Genomic DNA, 20835 nt, shown 5'->3' on the forward strand with positions numbered 1-20835 from the left:
CTCTTCAGTTTGATTTCAGAGACTGCAAGGTAGGTTAAATCCTGATTTGGTCTCTCTTTCTGTTTTGCTTTAACACTGAATCCCCCAAAGTCAGAGCAGAGACAGAATGCAGAGAGGAAATTCGTCAAACCCATGCCAGCTGAGTGGCAGGTTGGGACCAATCTTACATCTATGACCTTTCTGCCTTCAGCACGGCTAAAGCAGAGGTAAGCCACCATCCGGGATCTTCTGCAGTTGTCAGAGGCCTCCAGGTACTCCTGCAAGCCCTAAGAAGAGCTCGGTACGCAGCACCCTTTGGGCTCCACCTCACCATATCTGTGTGCTGCTTAGGGACATGCCTTTTCTCCTGTGTTACGTGGACCCAGCAGAAGGCAAAGTGGGAGTTTCACGTGGACGGATGAAGGCTTGAATCCCACATCTTGCCTCAAAGTGTAACACGAGGCACTCCAGGACGTGCTCCAGCTGCTGACAGTCGCACAGCTCTGCTCCCAGACCTGTACAGACCAGTCTGAGGAGGAAACCAACTGGTCAGCAAGCAAGAGATCTGCAAACCAACGAGCAAAACCAGCAAGTCCTCTCAAGTCAAGTGAGCGTCTGGTACCAGGAGATTCCCCTCCTACTCCAAAGGGGTCAAAAGTCACTGTCAGCTCCACAGAGAGACAACTCATACCCCAGGTATGTTGTGTACCCCACTGCTAACAGTTCAGTAACTCTCCGAGCAGGGACAAGAACAGAGTAGGAATGAAGAGTGCTCTGAGCTGCGCGTCTCTGCTCTTAGGGCAGCACCTTTAAGCCCTCTTTCCTTGTGGTTTGACTCATGAAAAATGACAGATCCTTCGAACATACAGGGCACGCATCCCTGGGGCTCAGGGCTGTTACGTGGGGTCTAAGAGAGAGGAGCTCAGCGAAGGGACACTGTGTGCAAAGGATCCCAGGACGCATCCTTAAAAAGAGAGCAAACGGCAGAACCCAGAGGGCCAGCAGCCACTCGGCACGGTTCCCCCGCACCGACCTCTTACCTGACAGCTGCAAACGGGAGACATTTCTGAGCTGCATAGAAAATTAAATGGCTTTTGCGTATTTAAAAAAACAAAACAACAACAAAACAAACAAATAGAAACGAAAACACGGTCACGCCAGTTACTGAACGGCGGGCGGATGGGCGATGATGGTTTCACATGAAGCAGACCCTACTCGACTGCTCTCCGTACTGCCCTGCTCCCGGCGTCACGGCTCCAGCGCACGGAGGGCCGAGCCCTTGCCAAGGGCCGGGCGGTGCCGTGCTCCTGCCGAGGTGGCACTGCCACCAGGCGAGGTGGCGTCTGCTCCGTCCCCTGGCTCCTCCGGCACTTGCGCACCCCGCTGGGAAACGGGCCTCCGGCTGGAGAAGGCTTCCAGTTGGTGATTTCTTTGCAACGTGGATTCCATGCAACAGCACAGCAACAAGTTCCTGATTTCTTCCTAGGGAGGACAGAAAGAGAGGTGAGTTGTGGCAAAGAGCAGGCGACGACCTCCCGGCACGGGAAGCGACAGCATGCGGTGCTCTGACTGCACTGGGCCCAACGGCAGCAAAACAGGAGCAGAAAGTTTGCTAGCAGGATTCTGAGCACCACTCGGAGAGATCTCCCTTGTCTGCCACCCCACCCGGCCACCACAGGCAGTTCGGGGTGGGTTTTGCTGCCACCAAGCTTCAGATGCCCGTTGCCAGACGGGGCAGGTCAGCACATCAAACCCCAGCCCCGGCTCCCTGCCTAGCTGGAACTACGCCCAGAAAAGGCACGAAGGTGACTGAGCTGCAAACTCCTACTTGGCAGCTTTCCACCCTGAAGTTAGGAACAATGCCTTTGTTTTTTTTTGTTTTTTTTTTACTACCCTGCTCCCGCGTCTCCCACTGGCACGGATTCTGCCCTGCGTTTCCCCACATTTAGCCCCTCGGGCAGGGACTTTCAGCAGCCTTGCACGCAACGCTGATATTTTAAGGACCAGAAGCCAGGGAAACGTCACCTGTGCAAGAGCTGCAGATCCCAACGTTAAAGTCTTTGCAAAACTGACCCCCCTCCCTCCAAAAAGCCTTGGCCAGCTGCCCCGGAACTCACTTGTCCAGGAACAAATCCAGGGAATCCTGCTACAGCTCGTTTCAAGAGGCTTTCCTCCAAGCAGGTCTGAGTTAAATGGTATCAAGAACATTTTTTTACATTCATCATGAGATCCAAATGGTTTTTCAACACACAATCAGTGGGTCCACAGAATCCTATCCCCAGAGCTTTCCCTTGGGCCAGCGGCCCTGCCATCCGCAGCAATCCTTTTGCTTCGTGTCTCCTCGTCGTCCCCAGCTCCCAGGTGATTGTGCCCGCTCCAGCCACGAGGTCCCCAGCAGGGAGCTGCCCCAGCCCCGCAGCATCTCGGAGTCCCAAGTCCCATTGTTCCCCATCGGCATGCAACTCCACAACCGGAGAGACGGGAACACCGTAGAGCATCAGCCACCTTCTGCCCAGTGGAAAACCTTTGGCACCAGTACTGATGGTTTATCTGGAGAAGTGAAGGACGGAGAAACAGCAATGAGGCAAGGGTTCGTAATGCTTGTGACGAATAACTCGAGACACAATTTTTTTTTAGGCTGCTAAATACGGAGGGTGAGATGTTTGAAAGTAAGATGGGCCTTTTTGAGAACACGAGTTCCCTCGCCAGCAAACGGCGGAACTGGGACGCAGCTTTAGAGACTGGGGAGGTGAGGAGGGAGGACAGGAGGACAAGCCACAGACGTGACGCTGACACGAGACTGCAACACCGCAAGCTGGGGTGGGAAACATGCTGTGTCAGGCACACACACACACACACGAGGACCAGAAGCCTGGGCGGTTGTGGCCTGGGGCTTGGGAGCTGCCAATCGAGGCAGTCACCTTCTCTCCTGACCCAAGCGGGCACTTCAGGGGCGCCGTAAGGCAGAGTTCAACAATCCTTCCTCACCCACGGTACAAGGAGGACGGGGCCTCTGCCCAGAGGGACACCACAATGTTGTGAGACTGAGCCAAGAGCCGTGCTCGGTCAACGAGCAGTCTTGTTCAGCAAGGACAAGCGCGTAGCCCTACATCTAGGGCAGGGCAACCCCACAGACCACCACGGGCTTAGGGCCAACTGGCTAGGGACCTAGAGGAGAATGTGCTGAAGCTAGCTGCGCACATTGTGGTGGTGAAGGCCAGCCTGAATTAAAGGCAACTCAGGCTGCACATAAGTAAAAAAGCTCAGCCCAAGGAGAACAGCTTAACTTCAGAGCCCGGAGAGGTGGTGGCACTTCCATCCCTGGCAATCAGCAGCCCTCACCCATACAAGGTCCCAAGCAACCTGACCCAGCTGTGGGGGTAGCCCTGCGTGGAGCAGGGACTGGATCGAGACCTCCAAATATTCCTTCCTACCTCAACTCACCCATGACTTATCTCCTTACAGATGTCTTGCATCTGCCACAGCACAGCTCAGGGAACCTCAGCCCACTTTCCTCTGACCCTTTAAGCGAGCTGTCTGCACCCACAAATCATTAGAACCGTCCCTGGGCTGTGGAGCTGTCACCTTCCCAAAAAAAAACCCCTTAGTGAGGCCACGTTTTAGGCTTTCCAGCGTGCACTGACAGGGAGTGGGGGGCTACTTTCAAGGCTCACTTGGAACAAGGGCTGATCACAGTAGGAGTGGGGGGGTAAACCAAGGCAACATTAACTCGCTCGCTGCCGTTCTTGGGACAGATGATCTCCGTCAGTCCCTCTGGTCTTGGCTGACTCAGCAGCTCTCCTGCGAACAAAAGAGAATGAAAACACATAAGGGCTGGCAAGGCAGTGCTTGCCAGACATCCCTGCTGCACGCCCTCCCCTTCCCCCCACCAAATAAACGCCCCCGATCAGTGCAAGTGGGCGCTGTACGAGGGTTAAGTGCTGCTGTAACCCAAGCAGGTCTCATCCACGTGCCGGTGCTTACGGCTTGGAGACGTGCTGCTCCCCAGAAAAGGAACATCTGAACATCTGCCTCCTTCCCTGCCTCTGCTTTGAATCGCCTCACGCGGACGGGAGAGCTCCCCAGGGATTCACAGCATCTAGACAGAGCCTAACGAGGTGGTGGTTTAGAGCAGTGGGCGTTTTAATTAGGCTTTAGGCAGATGGGATCCAGAAGCCTACCTTCAAGCTGCGTGCGAGAGAAGACACCGGCCTGTAGCATCGGCAGAGTAATTAGCAGGCAGCTGAAGCTACAGATACACGCCTTATTGTTCAGCTCTGCGTCCTACAGCCACGCACGGCCACGAAGCTACCCGAAAACCAGCTGCCCTGCAGCTCGAGCAGAGGGCTGCTGCACAGACCCTGCCATGACCGCCTTTGGTACATGCCAGGAAGCACTGGTAGGTGTTATTTTTGCAACACTTTCAATGCTCTTCCTTTAAGGAAGTCTAGGAAGACCTCAAAGCAGCCACAGACAAGCATGCCTTCTAAAACCCCTCACTTTATCTCTTGTTTTAGCCCCAGCCAACCCCAACCATCGTGGCTGTTAGCTGCTGACTCCAGCACTGCAATTCCTAGGAGCTGTCCTGCTGCAGCTGAGCAGCCAGCGTGCATCTTTCAGCTGCCCGAGCAGTGTCTAAAAGCAGGTAAAAATACACCAGAGGATTCCCCTCTCGCTGGGCACGCTCACACCAGCTGCTGTGGGATTGCTGTTACCTCCCATCGGGGCTCGGGGCCACCCTATACCCTGCTGAGCGTGCAAGCCCCAGCTCCCAGCCGTGCCCTGTAACGTTACCCCAGCTCTGTGTGCCCGTAGCAGCGGGGGGGCCCTCGCAGCAGGCGCTCTTCCCCTGCCAACTGAGCTGCCTCGGCTGTTCCTGGAGATATCGCCGAGCTGGCAGCTCCCTGCTGCTGGCACGCTGACGGCACGCAGCCCAGGGCAGTGAGACGGGAAAGCCAGGTGCCGAGATGTGCCCAGCTCCGAGAAATGCTCCAATATGCTCACATTTCCTTCCCGCTCCTCCTCTAAACCGTAAGTAAGCCCGCACGGGACTGTCCGTACCCACCAGCTGAGCAGCTACCGCGAGCTGTCCCCACTACAGACGAAGCAGCTCGGACCCTCCTTGCTTTTCAGAAAGCACCACTTGGTATTGTCACGCAGAGAGGAGGGTTTGGCAGCAAACAAACACGCACGGCTCCTCAGTTCGGGCTCACCCCCACGTCTGCAGCCTGAATTCCCACTTGGTGTGCCTCACCTCACGCCCACGCTCCAGCCCGAAGCGGGAGAGCAGGTTTGAAGCCACCCAGACACGTCTCCCGGCACAGAATCGTGACAGGATTTGCAATTCAAAACCAAATCTGCACGGCTGCGTCCTCAATTAGGCGAGCTGTCACACACCGCGAGTGGCGCTGGGGCCGCCGAGCACGGCAAGCACAGGGCTCCGTGTCCCAGCCCGGGCTGACAGCCCAGAAGCTGCGTTACTGAAAACACCGGCTCCGAAAGGTGAGTCAGGGCATCAGGCAGCACCACGTGCAGTAAAGGCAGGGCGAACACCCGCCGGAGCTTACGCCAGGCCAGCGAAGTGAGACCGGTCTGGCTGCTTGAGCTTTCGCCCCACTTTCCATCTCCCCATTTCGGGGATCCTCAGAGGGAGATTTCTCAAGCAGGAGAGATTACTTCAGGGTTGAACTGCAGAAGGGGAGGAACAGGAGTCTCCAGGGTTGCGGCAGGGAGGAAAAGAACGAATTAAAGGAAGCCCTGCGCTGCCACAGGAGAAAAAGCTAAGGCTTCTGCACGGCTCAGAGGAGTTGCATCTGTCCCATGGTCACCCTCCCGGTATTTTGTGCCAGGAAGAGCTCTCTACAGGACACAGAGGAGGCACTTCTGCTGTCATATGTGCTTTTCTGTGTTCTCAGGCACAATTTTGGTTGGATACAAAGTCAGGCCCATCCTTGCTTGGCCGGGGTTTGCAGAGGGATGCCTCCCTCAGAGCCCCTGCCAGCAATCAGGCCACGCGTGCCGCAGAGCACACTTCAGGCCTTCAGGAAATCGCCGTGAAATGCCAGATAGCCCTGACGAATCGGGGTTAGGAGGCAGGCTGAGGGTACGAAAAGCAAGCAAGGGTGTTCGGTTACCCCGTGCTGGCAGCCAGAGCAGCCGGGCTGTCAGGATACTCGGCTGCCTAACAGGCAGAAGGGCTTTGCGTACAGGGGAGGAAAATCCCACGAAGGCCGCTTGCCTCTGCTGCACTTTCCACACAGCTCCCAGCGCCATCCTGGTGGCATTTCTCATTTTCATGCATTTCAAGTCAGGATCTGGGCTCCACAGGGACAGGCAAGTAATGGATGCACAGGATCCTGGCGGCGTGGTGCTGCTCACATCCCTCTTGCTCTCCAGCCTGCCTGGGACCTAGATACACCAGCCGTGCCTCATGACAGGGGCTCATGAAGAGCAAAGTCCATAGCATGAATGGAAAGCTCCGTGAGCCTCACGCTGCAGCCTTGTTTGTAGGAGCTTAAAACGAAACCAGAACCAATCCCAGCACGTGAAGGTGCCCCGACAGAGAGAGCACTGTGGGAAAACCAAGCGAGAAGCAAGCTCTGTCGTAAGCGCCGGTCCCAGCAGCTGGCTGGGGAGCAGAGCCACCCATCAGGTGAGGCACGCGCTCGGGAACAGCCAGCCTGGGATCAAATGTGTTTAAAGGAAGAAAGGGAGGGCTGGGAAACAAAAAGCAAGGCTTGCTCTGCAAACGCAAAGGGGCAACACGCAAAGACATCCCCCAGCCCAGAGGCTGAGAGCACAGAGAAAAGGGCACGGGGAACAAGGAAGAAGGTTAAGCTTTAAGAAAAAGATGCAACCATGGGCCTCACAGCCAAAAGTGTACCTGTAGGCATCACGGCTCTGGCTATGGACACACAGTTCACCTTGAACTCTTCCTGCAGCTGGCTGCACAGGAAGGTGCCAGACCAAGGCTCCTAACTCACCACCCCCAATTTTAGCCATTCAGAAGAGACAAGAGGTCAACAGACACCAGCTAGAGAGGAGAAGGCTGACTTAAGAGGGGTAAACACCTTCCTCCTTTCCCATTTAGTGGCCGTCAGCCAGTGCTGTCACAGCAGCAGAGGATGCTGACACAGCCCCGTGGTTGCAAAAGCTCTGGGGAAGCCTTTGGCACCGGACCGAGCGCACCTTGGGCGGAGAGCTTGGGTGGATGCGTTTCAGATGCTTCACTCGGCAGGTAAACGAAAGTCATCATTCAGAATGCCAGTCTGCATCCCGTTTACATCGCAGTAATTTCCCTGGCATGAGTTATTTGAACTCATCCCCTGCTAATGCTTCCAAGCAAAGCGCAAAGTTTCCAAGTGCAAAACTTAGAAAATATTGTGTTTGTCCCCAAACATCATTTAGTAATCTTTTCCTCAGGCCCGCAGCAATTAATTGTAGTTAGAGCTGAAATTCAATAAAAAAATGAAACACAAAACACATTTCCCAAACCCAGACTATTCAGTGTTTCTTACCACCATACTCACAAACCAGAATGGAGACAGCAGCAGTAAATCATCCAAATAACTCCATCAAAATAGCCATCAGGAACAGCCAGGAGGGCGTGAGCCTTCCCACCTCCTTCTGATGGTACAAAACCAGCAGCTGAGGGAAACGAAGGATGGCTGGCACCTACCTGAGTCCACACGGGTAGCCGAGCCACCCACCAGGCACAAGAAACCTCTCTGCTCTTCCTGCACCTCACAAACCAGTGCTCACAGGGAGCATTTCGGCCAAGTACCACTGCCACCTCAGCAGCAGATGGGCCGCGAGGAGAGGAGGCTGTGATTTGTGATGTGAACATGACGACGTTTCTCTGCGCCAGCCTGCCAAGCTGTTTCAAAGAGTACTGCAGCAGGAGTAGCCTTCCTCGCCCAGCTTCATCCTTACCTGTCCTGCCAGGCACTCAGCCCTTGCGTTTGGACGCCTACCTGGGCAATTTGCCCTAAGGAACCTGCTCTGGCAGCGGGTTGGACCCGATGGTCTCTGGAGATCCCTTCCAACCCCTGCAGCTCTGTGATTTCCCAGTGCAGCGGGGCTGGTGGTAGCCACGAGGAAGTGGCCAGAGGTGACAAGTGAACAGGACAGCATCAAAAGCTCGGGAAAACAAAAGCAGGGTGAAAGCTGGAACAGAAAATAAGGAATCTGCCAAATTTTGCTGCCCTTCTGCTATCTGCCCTAAAAAGCCTCTTGGAATCAGCAGGCTGCAGCACAGCATTTTCTCAGCTGACTGCAATATGAAGTCATGAAAAATTGATTTGCCTCATTAACGTTTTAGGGCCTTATTAGCTGGAACGAAATTGATTGTCAAGGCATTTTAAGGGCAAGTCACAGTGCAACGAGCTCGGCACGAATTATCCTCAGCCTGGAACAGAAAGAGGTCTGTCACTGAGTGACCACGTCCAGAATCTACCTTTTGGCTGCTGAACTTTCTCTCTCAACCAGACAACTAGCACACCACAGGTCCCACTCAAGGGGAAAAAAGGGGAAGAGGAAGGGGAGAAAAGAGCCTGAAAGAGCTCTCAAAGCCGCTCCTGGGGTAAAAAATAGCTAACAGGCACGGTTCTCCGAGGTTGGTAGGGAGTTACCAACACTGCTCAGCCTTCTGCTAACTCTGGCTCTCTGTGTTTGGGTCACAAAACGTTAAAAACTGGCAATGTGAAAAGCCTGGAAGAGACCTGGGTGGTGGGAGGCTTCCCAGACCCAGCTCTGTGAGCTGCCAGCAGCTGGTAAGGCAGGAGCAGGTCGCAGCCTGATCGTCTCCTAAATTTAGAGGAGAATTAGGTGACGCCACGGGACATTTTTCCTTGCAATGCTTTGGAAACAGCCCCCAGAAATGGCTGATGTTTCTCTGCGGGCTCCAACACAGTTTCTTCAGTATGTCCTTGGGTGCAGTGTTTCTTCCTGGTGAGACACAACACGGTGTGGATTTGGCTGTATGCTTGAAGCTACGCGGCTGAAATCAGAGCACCAGGACCAGCGGCCAGCTCTCCTTTTGGCCTCACAGGTTAGGGCTGGTGTTGGCTATAAAGCTCTGCTGGTGCGCGTGGCAGTGCCCAAAGCAGCACTCTAAAAGACATCAGAGCCTAGATTTCGCTAGGCCAAAGGAAGCAGAGAGCAGATCTATTAAAAAATAAATAAATAAATAAATCTTCCCCATCCACTCGATTCCAAGTATTTCTGTTATTACCCAAACCACTGCCTTTGAAGTCTCAGCGAGCTGCTGGATTTGCACTGCTCAGTGGTCAGGAACAAAGCGTCGTCTGTCCTTTTACTATCAAGAGCTTTACGAAACCTTTTTCTACTTGTTCCCTTTTCCAGAGACCGAGAACTAATCGTTTACTTTTTGTTTTCCCCGGGAAAACCCCAACATTTCCAATCATTTAACCACCTGAACCCTCTTGCTTCCTAACATTCAAGCAGGTGACAACTAACAGGTATATATCAAGGCAGTAACTGGCTTTTGCTTAAAAACACATTTTCCCAAGTGAAATTGCCTATTTATGGACTTCTGCGTATTGCTTTTGCTTATTTATGGACCTAACATTACAGATTGTTTTACTACCTCTGCTGAAAGCAATTCCTGGCAGTTTTTATTCTGCCGTTGGAACAGCTTCCAAAAAGATAAGTCGTGCGAGTTCAGGAACACTGGCTTTGCTGCTTCACTCATTGCCTGCTAAACACCATCTGGTCTTGGGTTCTCAGTGCCCCAAAATAAACTGCAGCATCCTCCTCCCTCTGCTGTTAAAAAAAATGTTTCTCCCATGGCGGTCACGTTTGCTACTGAAACAGGAGGGAGCTCTGGGGGCTGCGAAGAACTCGCCGACCTCCCAGGGAAGCAACAGCATTGCCAGGAAAACATTTCACTCTGCCAGAGACCTCAGAAGAGAGGACGAGCAGGACTGGAAAGGTGGGACACTTGCTCTGAAACGCTGTCCAGGGCTCGAGTTCAGACTCTAACCAGGCTGGCTCAGAGGGGAGGTGAAGCAGATACATGTAGAGCAGCTCAAGATAAAGCCTCTGCAGGTAGCCAGACAAAGCACTGGCACACGGGAGTAAGAGATGGCAAGGTTCAGAGCTGCTCAGAAGACTTGTGTTGGCTTAGGCCACTTTCCATGGGGCAATGGCAGAGCCACAGCCAAAGAAGTAAGAGCAACCACACCAACTCACACAAAGAAAAGCAAAGACCACCCCTCCTTGGACTTTCCCACAAAAGAGCATTTAAAGGGAGGGAGCACTGGCCTGACTAGGCCAGAGGCTGGCTGTGGCCTTGTTGCTCCCCCACACCTCTCAGCCTCCCGCATTTTTCTTAAACACGCAAGCCAGGAGGCCAGCCCTCCAAGCAAGGCGAAGCTTTATTAAAAATGACTGCTGATTCAAAATGAGTTTTCAATCCTTTTTGTAGTGATGACCGGATTAACTGCATCTCGCAGCGTTACACAACAGGGGACAGGGCAGCCAGCAGCACAGCGTGCCATCGTCCCCAAGGGGCCACGACTCTGCAGCCCCAGCATTCACCTGCAGCACTCGTAGGGACGGGGCTTGCTGCAGGCACCCCATGGGAGCAGAATCGCGTGCCAGCCTTGCGTGACGCAGAATAGAATTGAATTCTTGAGTAGAAGGTGTTTTTGTGACCCAGCTTTCAGCCAGAGGCGCTGTTGCGGTGTAATACTTCAGTCACGCACCATCCAAAAGGCAGGTAAGGCTGGCAAAGCTCTGACCTGGACCCTGGCAGGGAACACTCGACAGACAAAGCGTTGTGCCATTACCTGCAGCAAGCTGGAGGCTGGGCACCAACCAAACTCCAAGTGCCTCCACCCAAGCACCCAGCCTGCCCCCAGGGGAGGCTCAGCTCCCTCCTACCAAGCACACCCAGCCACTCTCAGCTGTTGGCTTTTAAAAGGAGGCACCTTTCAGCACCTGAGAACTGCAGTGCCAACAACTCACACCACACATGCTGAGCCAGACTGTGTTACCCAAACCCCAGCATCGCCCTGCCCACCTCAGCACAAAGGTGGATTTTTATTTATTTTTTAAATCAGATCCCAATGCGAACCACTAATTTGAGCGCTGTCTCACCTTGTTTGGCAACATTTTCCTAACATCATGTTCTGCTTCACTGCAGGCACTCCAGAACATGCCTGTGCGTATGAACATCATGTGTCGGAAGGACTCCCTCTGGGCACACGCGTGTTCCTCGGGGAAATTACAGGCTGCTCGCTTACTGAGGTTGGCGTGAAAATGTCACCAGGGCAAGATCACAGCCTTCCCCTTCTCCAGTGAGCGAGGCTCCCTGCCCCGAGCTCCTGCAGCACAAATTCCTGTACAAAGACCTGACTGGACCTGTTGGTGAGGTCAAAGCACACACAGGTTTCATGCCCCATGCAGCCCTCAGGCACTGTCACCGAGCTGAACAAAAGTATCTGGGGATGCCTCAACTTCCAAAGTGAGGCTCCTATCAGCTCCATTTTCTGTCACGTCTGTCCACTGAAAGCTTTAAAAAGGTATGAAGTAGTTTCTTGCTCAGCAAAACTCTGGGGTACTGCAGCCAGCAAGTGACAGCATCTCTTAGAGAATCACAGAACACCCTGAGTTGGAAGGGACCCACAAGGACAATCAAGTCCAACCCCTGGCTCCACACAGGTCTACCCCAAAATTCAGAGCTATGACTAAGAGCACAGTCCCAACGCTCCTTAAACTCCCACAGGCTCGGTGCCGTGACTGCGTCCCTGGGGAGCCTGTTGCAGTGCGCGACAGCCCTCTCAGTGAAGAACCTCTTCCTGCTGTCCAGCCTGACCCTCCCCTGTCACAGCCTGACCCCATGCCCTCGGGTCCTGTCACTGGATAGCACTACAGAGAACAGATCGGCGCCTGCCCCTCCACTGCCCCTCGTGAGGAAGCTGTAGGCCGCCATGAGGCCTCCCCTCAGCCTCCTCTTTCCAGGCTGAGCAGGCCCAGTGCCCTCAGCCGCTCCTCCTACGTCTTCCCCTCTAGGCCCTTCACCACCTTTGCAGCCACCCTCAGAGGCCCGGCACTGCAGCACATGAGCACCGCCTCACAGAAACCCACCCCGAATAGATTTAAGCTGTTCCGTGGTAAAAATAACAGCGACCAAGAAATGTTGTGTCAGCTGACAAGGAAGGGAAGCTCCTCTGGGTAGATTTCCTAAATTTAGCCGCTTTGATGGCTAAAAAACTCGTTTGGACACGAGTTCTCCACACCCAGCGCGCACATTGGTATCTTCAATAAGGATATGTCAAAATCTCGCTCAGACAAGGAAAGGGGCTGTTCAAAGATGCAGAGAAACAGGGAGCTAAAAATTCCTCCGGTTACGTAAGGTGTCTGTGCAGGCTGCCTGCCCTGGAAGCCTGCCACCAGGCACCCAGCAGTCCTGCTGGAAAAACCCAGCTGCACCCGGCCAGAGGGCACGAAGCACGGCTCGGACGGCGGGGGAAGCACACACACGACCCTCTGGCCACAGCACAAAGTTATCTGCAGGAAACTCCTCCAGCGGGGATGCCCTGGCACAGCCGGCTTGCTGCTCTGTGGGGACGGAGCACGCTGGCTTCCTGAAGATAAGGCCGAGATGAGGCTTCCCCAGGAAAGCCAACCTGTCAAAGGGCTTTTTGGGGACTGCCTGGAGCCACGCTGGCCGTCCCAGTTTCGCTGCCTGCTCGGTGATGTGGTGGTGCGGGCTGCTGTCACCCACGAAGATGAAGAGGGAGGCAAATTAGTCAAACAGCTCCATCCCGAGCCAACCTCTGCAGATTTGGGTGCTGTAGGAACCACGCCGGATTCGTTTTTCCAGGGAGCTCATCAACAACCCAGCCCTGGCACAGGGCAGGATGTGCCCCTTATCGTAGGGCACTGCTCACTCCGTAGTGCTGCAGAGGAAAATATGTAGAGGACGTGCCCTGTGAGGCATTCAGCACACAGAAATTGTAGGGTTCATTCAAGAGAGAAGTCTTGAGCAAAGTGTGACAGGATCTTGCACGCCATTAGGACAAAACCCTACAATACTGGTTTGATCATAAAAATGACTCTTCCTGGGCTACACAAGCATCACCTCCAAGTCACCAGGTGGGAAAAGCAGACAAATAGGGTCAGGGTGTGAGATTCAGCCTCGGTTTGTTCTGAAGGTTACCCGCCTCTACAATTGAGTTGAATCTGATCCTCTGATCTTCATGCAGTGCTAAGGCCCACTTCCTCGCAGAAGTGCCTCATCCCAAAGCTGTTGCCTGGTTCACGCAGAACGGTCACTTCAAAGAAACCAACGTCACCTTGTGAAGCCTGGAGGTCCCAGCCCGGTGTCGTGCCCACCCCAAGGAGCCCAGGCCCCAGCTGACACCGCTAAATGGGTGCACTGTGTACGCCTCCGGGGGGAGAGCTCTTGAAAACAACCACTGGTGGGAAAAAAAAAGAAAAGAGGGGGCAAAACCAAAACCTACACATGAAATTAGGGTTACGTACCAAACCACAACCAACACAGGCAGCTCAGAGCACTGACAGCTCCATGCACTGGCCACAGGCAGGCTGGCCCTAACCACAGCGCCTGCGAGATGCCGCTGACCGCTTCGGCAACCCCATCAGCACCGAGCCACAGCCACGAAAACACCACAAGTACAACACGGCTTCAGCCTGCTCGGGCACGGCCAAAAACCCTCAGAGACACTGCAGCTGAACACCTCGGGTGAAATTCAGCTACCACGTGTCCTGGCTTCTCCCAAAGCCAACCAGCCCACGGGCACATCACGGGTCTTGCATCCGTGAAGAGCTGACCGCATCTGGCACCAGCCAGCCCTGCTCCCTCCCTCAGTCAGCCACATCTGCAAGGCAAGGGCATGTCCCACAACCAAGGAGAGGCACGTTACGGGTCCCACTCAGCTTTATCCTGATCATACAAGTGATAACGCCTGATGCTTATGCTGCGGGCAAGACCTGCCCCTGGTTCAGTTGTGCTGTGCCCTTCAGAGAAGCGTAACAGCCCAAACAGATGTAGCATCCACTTTGGAAATAAGGCAAAAAGAGACTCCACCCTCAAATGGGGACAAGGAAAGGCTGCCAAATGTTACCATCATGCTCTACCACCATGCTCTGTAACCAGCAGGTACTGCTCTACAATTGTTGGTACAAAAGCCCAGCTGCTTGTAATTTAATTAAAAGAACAATTAGACACCCGACATGAGCCCTTCATTAAGCAGCTCCAATTCTGGAGCGTCTTCTGAACCTTTCTGAGAAAACCAGTCCCACCTGCTCCCTCCTGGCTTCGCACAGGCCTGGAGAGCATGACACATCGTGCCGGCCCTGCCTCACCGTCTCGTGACTCCAGCCCAGCCACCGAGGGAGCTCATGCTTCTGATCCTGCTGCAGGGATGTCAGGCATGGTTCCCTCTGGGTCAACACCCGAAGGGAAGGCTCAAAGAGGACAGAGCGGGGCTCTTTTCAGTGCCAGGACAAGAGCTGATGGGCACGAACTGGAAGACAGGCGGCTCTGTCTGAACGTCAGGAAGGATTTCTGTGATGGGTGGGTGACGGTGCACTGCAACACCTTGCCCAGAGAAGCTGTGGAGACCTCCACAATCCTCCTTGGAGATCTTCAAAAGCCACCTGGATGTGGTCCTGGGCCACCTGATAGAGGTGAGCCTGCCTGAGCAGGGAGGCTGGGCTCGGTGACACCCCACTTCAACCGTTCTGCAGCTCTGATGTCCTCTCCGTGCTGATAACTCACAAAAGGGTCAGAAGGCAGACGGCACTTCCCTCCCACAGGAGAGCTCCTGCTAACGCTCAGCTTGTCTTGCTCGTTACAGCATTTTGCCATCCTTCTGCAGCAGACACAGCCCTTGGCTTTCTTGTATCTGCGTTCATCCAGGCAACTTCAGAGGCAGGAATAAAAAAAAAGGCCCTGGTCAAACACGACTGCCCTCCCACCCCAAATGGACATCAGACACGAACACGCCTTGTGCACAGCACAGCTCACAAGAACCTGCAGCAGCCCGGTGCAAAACAAGGTCCCCCCCGCCCATCTTTTTATCCAACATCACCCGCCACCTCCTCACACACTCCTGGGGCACCTCTCAGCGAAGCAGGTGAGCTTTTACAAATCTCTGGCCCAACCCAAGTTAGCAGAATTCACCCCAAACCACCGCACAGAAGTTAGCCAGCTCCCTGGTAGCCAGTTGCTACGCTGCTCTTGGATCTTTCACCTTGCAGTAGGTGTGCACACGTGTTTTGGCTAACTCCACGGACAGGCCAGCTAGAAATCCACCGCCCTGCAGCCTCTTCAAAGACCCCTGCAGCAGCAGCATGAGCTTGCAGGCACAAACAAGCCAAGCTTCGAAAACTCATGCTTTGTCCGCCCAAACAAAGCCCACGTGTCTACTACCAGACGGGAGGAAACCCTCCCTAGGTCACTTCATAGATCATGAAGCATTAACGTAAAAAGCCTTCAGTCCAGAAGCTAAAAGACCACAACACACAGAAATGCAGCACTTCCCAGTGAAGCCGAGGTCTCACTGTCTTGGAAACAATTCTCGTGGGTCGCTCCACACAGGGATGGGTCTTTCTTAGCCTGGAAGGCATCCTTGTATTTACACACAGAGTGGACATAAAATAAAAGGGAAAAAAAAAAAAAAAAAGCACCAACATTCAACGCAGCACTTACTGGACAAGCAGATGACTGCAGCCTCCAAGCACACAGATTCCAGCTCGGATGCCAGTTCAGTTACTGATTCACCCAGCCACAAAACCGTTTCAAACGGGAAGACTTCCTTAAAAGGACCCTGCCAAGTCACTTTAAGCCAAGCTTTATTTCGCAGTTTTTTTGCAATAAACGCTCAGGAGGCTGAATCCAGAATCTCAATCCTCATTAACCATCACTGAGCAGACACTGTCTCGTTCTCAGAGAATTTCTAGGTGTTCAGCAACGAAATCACCATGTGCACACAGGCTCGAGAGGGCAGGGAGGCAGAGGAAAAGCAAGGATCACCCCACAGCTCTCCAACACCCAAAGTCCCCTCCTGGAAACGGATTCCAGGGAGAATTTTGGATGCCCACACCACGCGCCATCAGTTGCGTGGAGGACAGCACAGATTGCACAACCAGACGCGCAGCCGGGGCCAACTTCCATTTTTGAGCACAAATCTGGCAGTGCCGCCACAGAAATATTTCCCTTATTAAGGTCAACGGGCTGCGAAGCAGCTCCTTAACGCAGCCCTAAAAAAAGCCCACGGCCCTGTTTAAGAGCTACCAGCACCGTGCCCACCAGGGATTTCCACCGGCAGAGCTTGGGAGGAAGCAGACACCTCCAGCACCACGCGTTTTCGTACCGTTGGACCACCTACGCGCCGTCACAAGTGGCACCAGCCGTGCCTCAGGCAGGGAAGAGCGAGCTGTGCAGCACGACTGTAACTTACACACACCTCCTGCTCGGCAAAACGAGGAGAAAAAACTCCTCAGCTCCACGATTCCCATGGAGAGCTCCCGGCCAGCCTTCTGTTCGCAGAGCAGAGACGGGCACCAAGGGGGGGTTGGAGGCCTGGCGTGCCACCCTGTGCCCCCAGGCTGAGGGATGCTGCCTCCCAGGAGGACACAGGTTAGAAGGCATTTTTTTGTTAGGAGAGAGAGGAAGGAGAAGAATTTTTAAGAAAACCAGCCAAAAAGCGCTCTCAGCCAAGACAGGGCTTTTTGTCCAGGGCTACACAGCCCTTGTCTACCAGCTGGAGGTTTCCTGCACTGCAGGCCACGTTTTGGGGACAGGAGGGAGGACACCGAGGGACTTTTAGGCATCTCTGCGTGTTTACAAATGGCTTGGAAGAAGGGGAAGCTTGAGGGTAAAGGGAGTTTGGAAAAAAAACACCAAGCCACTCCAGGAAACCCAAATCAGGACAGGACAGGGCCTTCTCAGCAATGGCACGGTCAATGCTCGGGGACAGAGCCCCAAAATCAGAGAGAAAAGACCTGGCCAAAGGGGGACGTAGCACCCCCCTCATCTCAGAACAGGGTTATTTTAAGCCTGTCTCCTTGGAGCTACCCTAATATTTTCTCTCATGACTCGAGTCACCAGGAAAGGGAGCTAGAGCAGAGGAGGTTAAAAAAAATAAATAATAAAATTAAAGCAAGCTGAGATTAACAGCACAAAAACCCCTTGAAGAAGGCACAAAGAACCAGGAGAGGGGACAGGGAAGCGGCGTTTCGCCTTACCTGGAAAAGTGTGCGGGTTCGGCGACCCTCTTTTAAGGCACTTTGAACAGAGGACGTGCACAGTGTAGTACAGGCCCGGCCACTCCTGGAGCAAGACATTCAGTTCTTCCACCAGGGGGGTGATGGCTTGCCAGGCCGTCCAGATATTCGGGAGGGACGCGTGGCTAGCGATCGACAGCGTGTCCGGCTGCAGAGCCCCCCTGGCCGGCCGGTAGCTCACCACCACCGGCACCTTTCCCCGGTAGGCGTAGATCTGGTACTTGCCGTCCGAGCGCTGCACCACGTGGCTGTTGATCTGGACGCTGTAGCGCGCGAACAAGCCGGGGGGGAAAATGAAAGGGAAGCTGTACTCGATCTGCAGCTGCTCCACCACGAACGACTGCCCGCTCAGGTTGGCGCCGTGGATCCAGGCCTCCGCGTGGGGCACCTCGTTTTTCACGTAGCAGGGGAACTTGTACCAAGCAGCGGCGCCGTTTAAGGGCTTGCACTTGGGCTTGTTGACGCAGTAACACAGCCCCATCTTCTCCAGCAGCTCCAGGATGAGCTGCAGGTCCTCCCGGCTCTGCACGTGGGGCTTGAGGAGCAGGCGGATAACGTGGGCGGGGAGGAGGCCGTGCAGCAAGAAGCCCTCCACGTAGTGATGGAGCTGGGCGGCCCTCAGCTCGTCCGTGTGGCCGTCGCCGAGCAGCTTCTGGAGCAGCACGGCGGCGTCCTGCTGGCAGAAGACGTTGAGGATGTCGATCAGCCGCGGCAGGTTGTGGAACACGTACTCCCGCAGCGTGAGGTGCTCCTCGAAGTAGAGCAGCTTCCCGCTCTCGTGCAGGTAGGACAGGGCGCTCTGCAGCCGATCCTCTGTCAGGCCCGCCTGCAAGCCCAGCCGGGCAGAGTCCCACCAGCTAAGCCAGAGCTGCTGGGCTCGCGGCTGGAAGTGCAGCTCCTCCAGCACCTGCCAGGACTTGGGCAGGACCCGGTGCAGGTTGGGGAAGATGTCGCGGTGCTCGGCCACCGAGAGGAGCTTGTCCCGCAGGCGACGCACCTGGCAGCGGTCCCGGCAGCTGAACGGCAGCACCGGGGAGAGGATCTGCGGGCGGTGGTTGAGGAGGTACTGGAACTGAGCTTTTTTTCGCCTCAAGTTCTTGTCCGAGACCCCATAAAAGGCAGCGTGAGGACTGGAGCAGCGCAGGTCAAAGTCCTGCCCCAGAGCCTCATCCACCTGCTGGACCAGGCTCTGGAGGCCCTCGGCATCCCTCTTCTCCTGCTGAGCGATCTGCTGGTGGATGTCCAGGCACTTCTCCTCCAGCTCCCGCTCGGCACAGAGGTCGGCATGGGTTCCCACCATACACACCACAGCGTGGGGCACCTTGGAACCCAGCCAGTGCAAGAAATAGCCCACCGAGGGGTAGAAGTGCTGGGGGACGTAGGCACTCAAATTCACCACCAGCACGTACAAGGCTCCAGGGGAGAGGAAGAAAGACTGGATCACATCGTAGCTCGGGTCCCCCGCCAGCTCGTACACGATGAACGTCAGGCCCCGCTCCGCGTCCGCCGTCCAGTCCATCACCTCGATGCCCTTGCTGCCTGACAGCCCCGGTCCCGATGGCACCTGGGGGGCATCCGTCGGTGGTGCAGGGCACGGCGCTTCTCCTTTCCCTCGGTGGGAGGGCACGTGAGAAGGAAGGTCCTGCTGGGACGCGTCCTCCGGGAAGGGGCAGCACGCAGCCGGCGCTCTCCCAGCGTCCTGCTGCTGCCCAGGGCAGCCTCTGGGCTGGGTGCTGCCCGCATCCAGGCTCCCCAAGTCCTCCTTCTGCCCGTCCTCCTCCATCAGGCATCGCCTCAGCAGGGTCTTGCCCGCATCCTTCGGGCCCATGAGGACCAGCTTGAGGCGGGGCTTGAGGGCGGGCTGGGAGTGGGCCAGCTCCTGCTGGTAGGCCGCGATGTAGGGGATGCCCTTCATGCAGACCTCGTAGGGAGGCTGGATGAGGGGGTTGTCTTTGATTTTCCACAGGGTGACGCGGGAGAGCTGCCCGAAGCCCTCGGGCAGGATGGCGATCTGGTTGCCTTGCAGGACCAGCTCCTCCAGGCTGTGCAGGAGCACGACGGAGTCAGGCAGGTAGCGGATGCGGTTGTTGTCCAGCCAGAGGGTGCGCAGCTGGCGGAGCTGGCAGAGGCGAGGGGGCAGCACGGTCAGCTGGTTGCGGCTCAGGTACAGCTCCTCCAGCCCCGGCAGCGCCAGGACGGCGGCGGGGAACTCGGCCAGCAGGTTGGAGGAGAGGTTCAGCATCTTGAGCCGCTGCAGGCTGCCGAAACCGGCGGGCAGCGCCCGCAGCTGGTTGCCGTCCAGCATCAGGCTCTCCAGGCCGCCCAGCTGGCACAGACCCTCGGGCAGCGCCGCCAGCCCCGTGCCGCTCAGCCAGAGGATCTTGAGGCGGCGCAGGGCGGCGATGCCCTCGGGCAGGACCCCCAGATGCCGGTTCCCGGAGCAGTCCAGCTCCTCCAAGGCACCCAGCTCCAGCAGCGCGGCGGGGAAGGCGGCCAGCTGGTTGTGGTCCACATCCAGGGCGCGGAGGTGCCGCAGGCGCCCCAGCCCCTCGGGCAGGCGGCGCAGGCGGTTGAAGCTGAGGTCCAGCTCCTCCAGGCGGCCCAGCTCGCCCAGGGCTCCGGCGCCCTCGGCCCCCAGCTCGTTGTGGCTCAGGCTCAGCTTGCGCAGGCCCCGCAGCCCCCCCAGCGCCCCGCCGTCGCCCAGGCCCCGCAGGCGGTTGTGGCTCAGGTCGAGCTCTGCCAGGCGGCCCAGGTGGCGCAGGGCGGCGTGGGGCAGGCGGCACAGCCGGTTGCGCCGCAGGCTCAGCACCCGCAGCCCGCTCAGGGCGGCGCCCACCTCCTCGGGCAGCTCCTGCAGCCCCCGCCCGCTCAGGTTCAGCGCCTCCAGCTCGCCCAGCGCCGCCCGCCGGGCTCCGGGGGCGACGCTGGGGGGCTGCGGGGGGCCCCCAGGCGGTCCCGAGTCCTCGGGCTCGGGCTCGGGCTCCGGCTCCGGCTCCAGCTCGGGCTCGTCCCGCAGCTTCCGTGCGCGCAGGGCGGCCTCACGCCACAGCCGCGCCGCCTTCGGGGGCTCCGTCTGCGCCATGGCACCGGGAGCGGGCCCCCCGCCCGCCCGCCCTACCTGCAGCCGCCGCCGCTGCTGCTCGCCATGGGCGCGGCCCCACCGCCGCAGCGGGCTCGGGGCTCCCCCGGGCTCCCCGCGGCTCCGCGCCGGCACTGCCCCGGCGCCGCCCCTGCACGTAGCCGGGCCGGGGAGGCGGGGAGGCGGCCACGGACCGCCCCGCCGCCGGGATGGGCCCCGGGGAGCCGGGCGTGGAGGGATGCGGGGTGGGGGGGGCTTGAAAACCATCACCAGCAGCAGCCACAGTTAACCTTCCTTCCCATTAAAGCGTCTTTCTATATTGGAAGCCTGCGACCCCTTAGCTATTCAGGGCAGCTCTGCCACGTTCCTGCCAGGCTTTGTTTCCTTTGGTGCACACATCAGGCCAGACCCTAAACGCTGCTTCCACCTCCTCAGCTGAGCTTTGCCTCTGTGGCCCAGAGAAATACACCCGGGAAGCTCACAAAGGCATTTTGGAG

At 56.4% G+C, this 20835-nt stretch overlaps 1 protein-coding gene across 1 annotated transcript; it reads right to left on the bottom strand.

Annotated features, from left to right (window-relative positions):
- Positions 1–636: 636 nt before the first annotated feature.
- MFHAS1 (malignant fibrous histiocytoma amplified sequence 1) lies at positions 637–20341 on the bottom strand. Its single transcript, XM_032186213.1, has 4 exons — positions 17221–20341; positions 3654–3780; positions 2097–2529; positions 637–1461 (listed from the first exon to the last, which is right to left on the bottom strand). The coding sequence occupies exons 1-3, from the start codon at positions 20339–20341 to the stop codon at positions 2526–2528; spliced, it is 3252 nt and encodes a 1083-aa protein (XP_032042104.1). The 3' UTR covers positions 637–1461; positions 2097–2525.
- Positions 20342–20835: the final 494 nt, after the last annotated feature.

The sequence above is a fragment of the Aythya fuligula genome, chromosome 4 (assembly GCF_009819795.1).
Source record: "Aythya fuligula isolate bAytFul2 chromosome 4, bAytFul2.pri, whole genome shotgun sequence".
In the NCBI taxonomy this organism is placed as follows: domain Eukaryota; kingdom Metazoa; phylum Chordata; class Aves; order Anseriformes; family Anatidae; genus Aythya; species Aythya fuligula.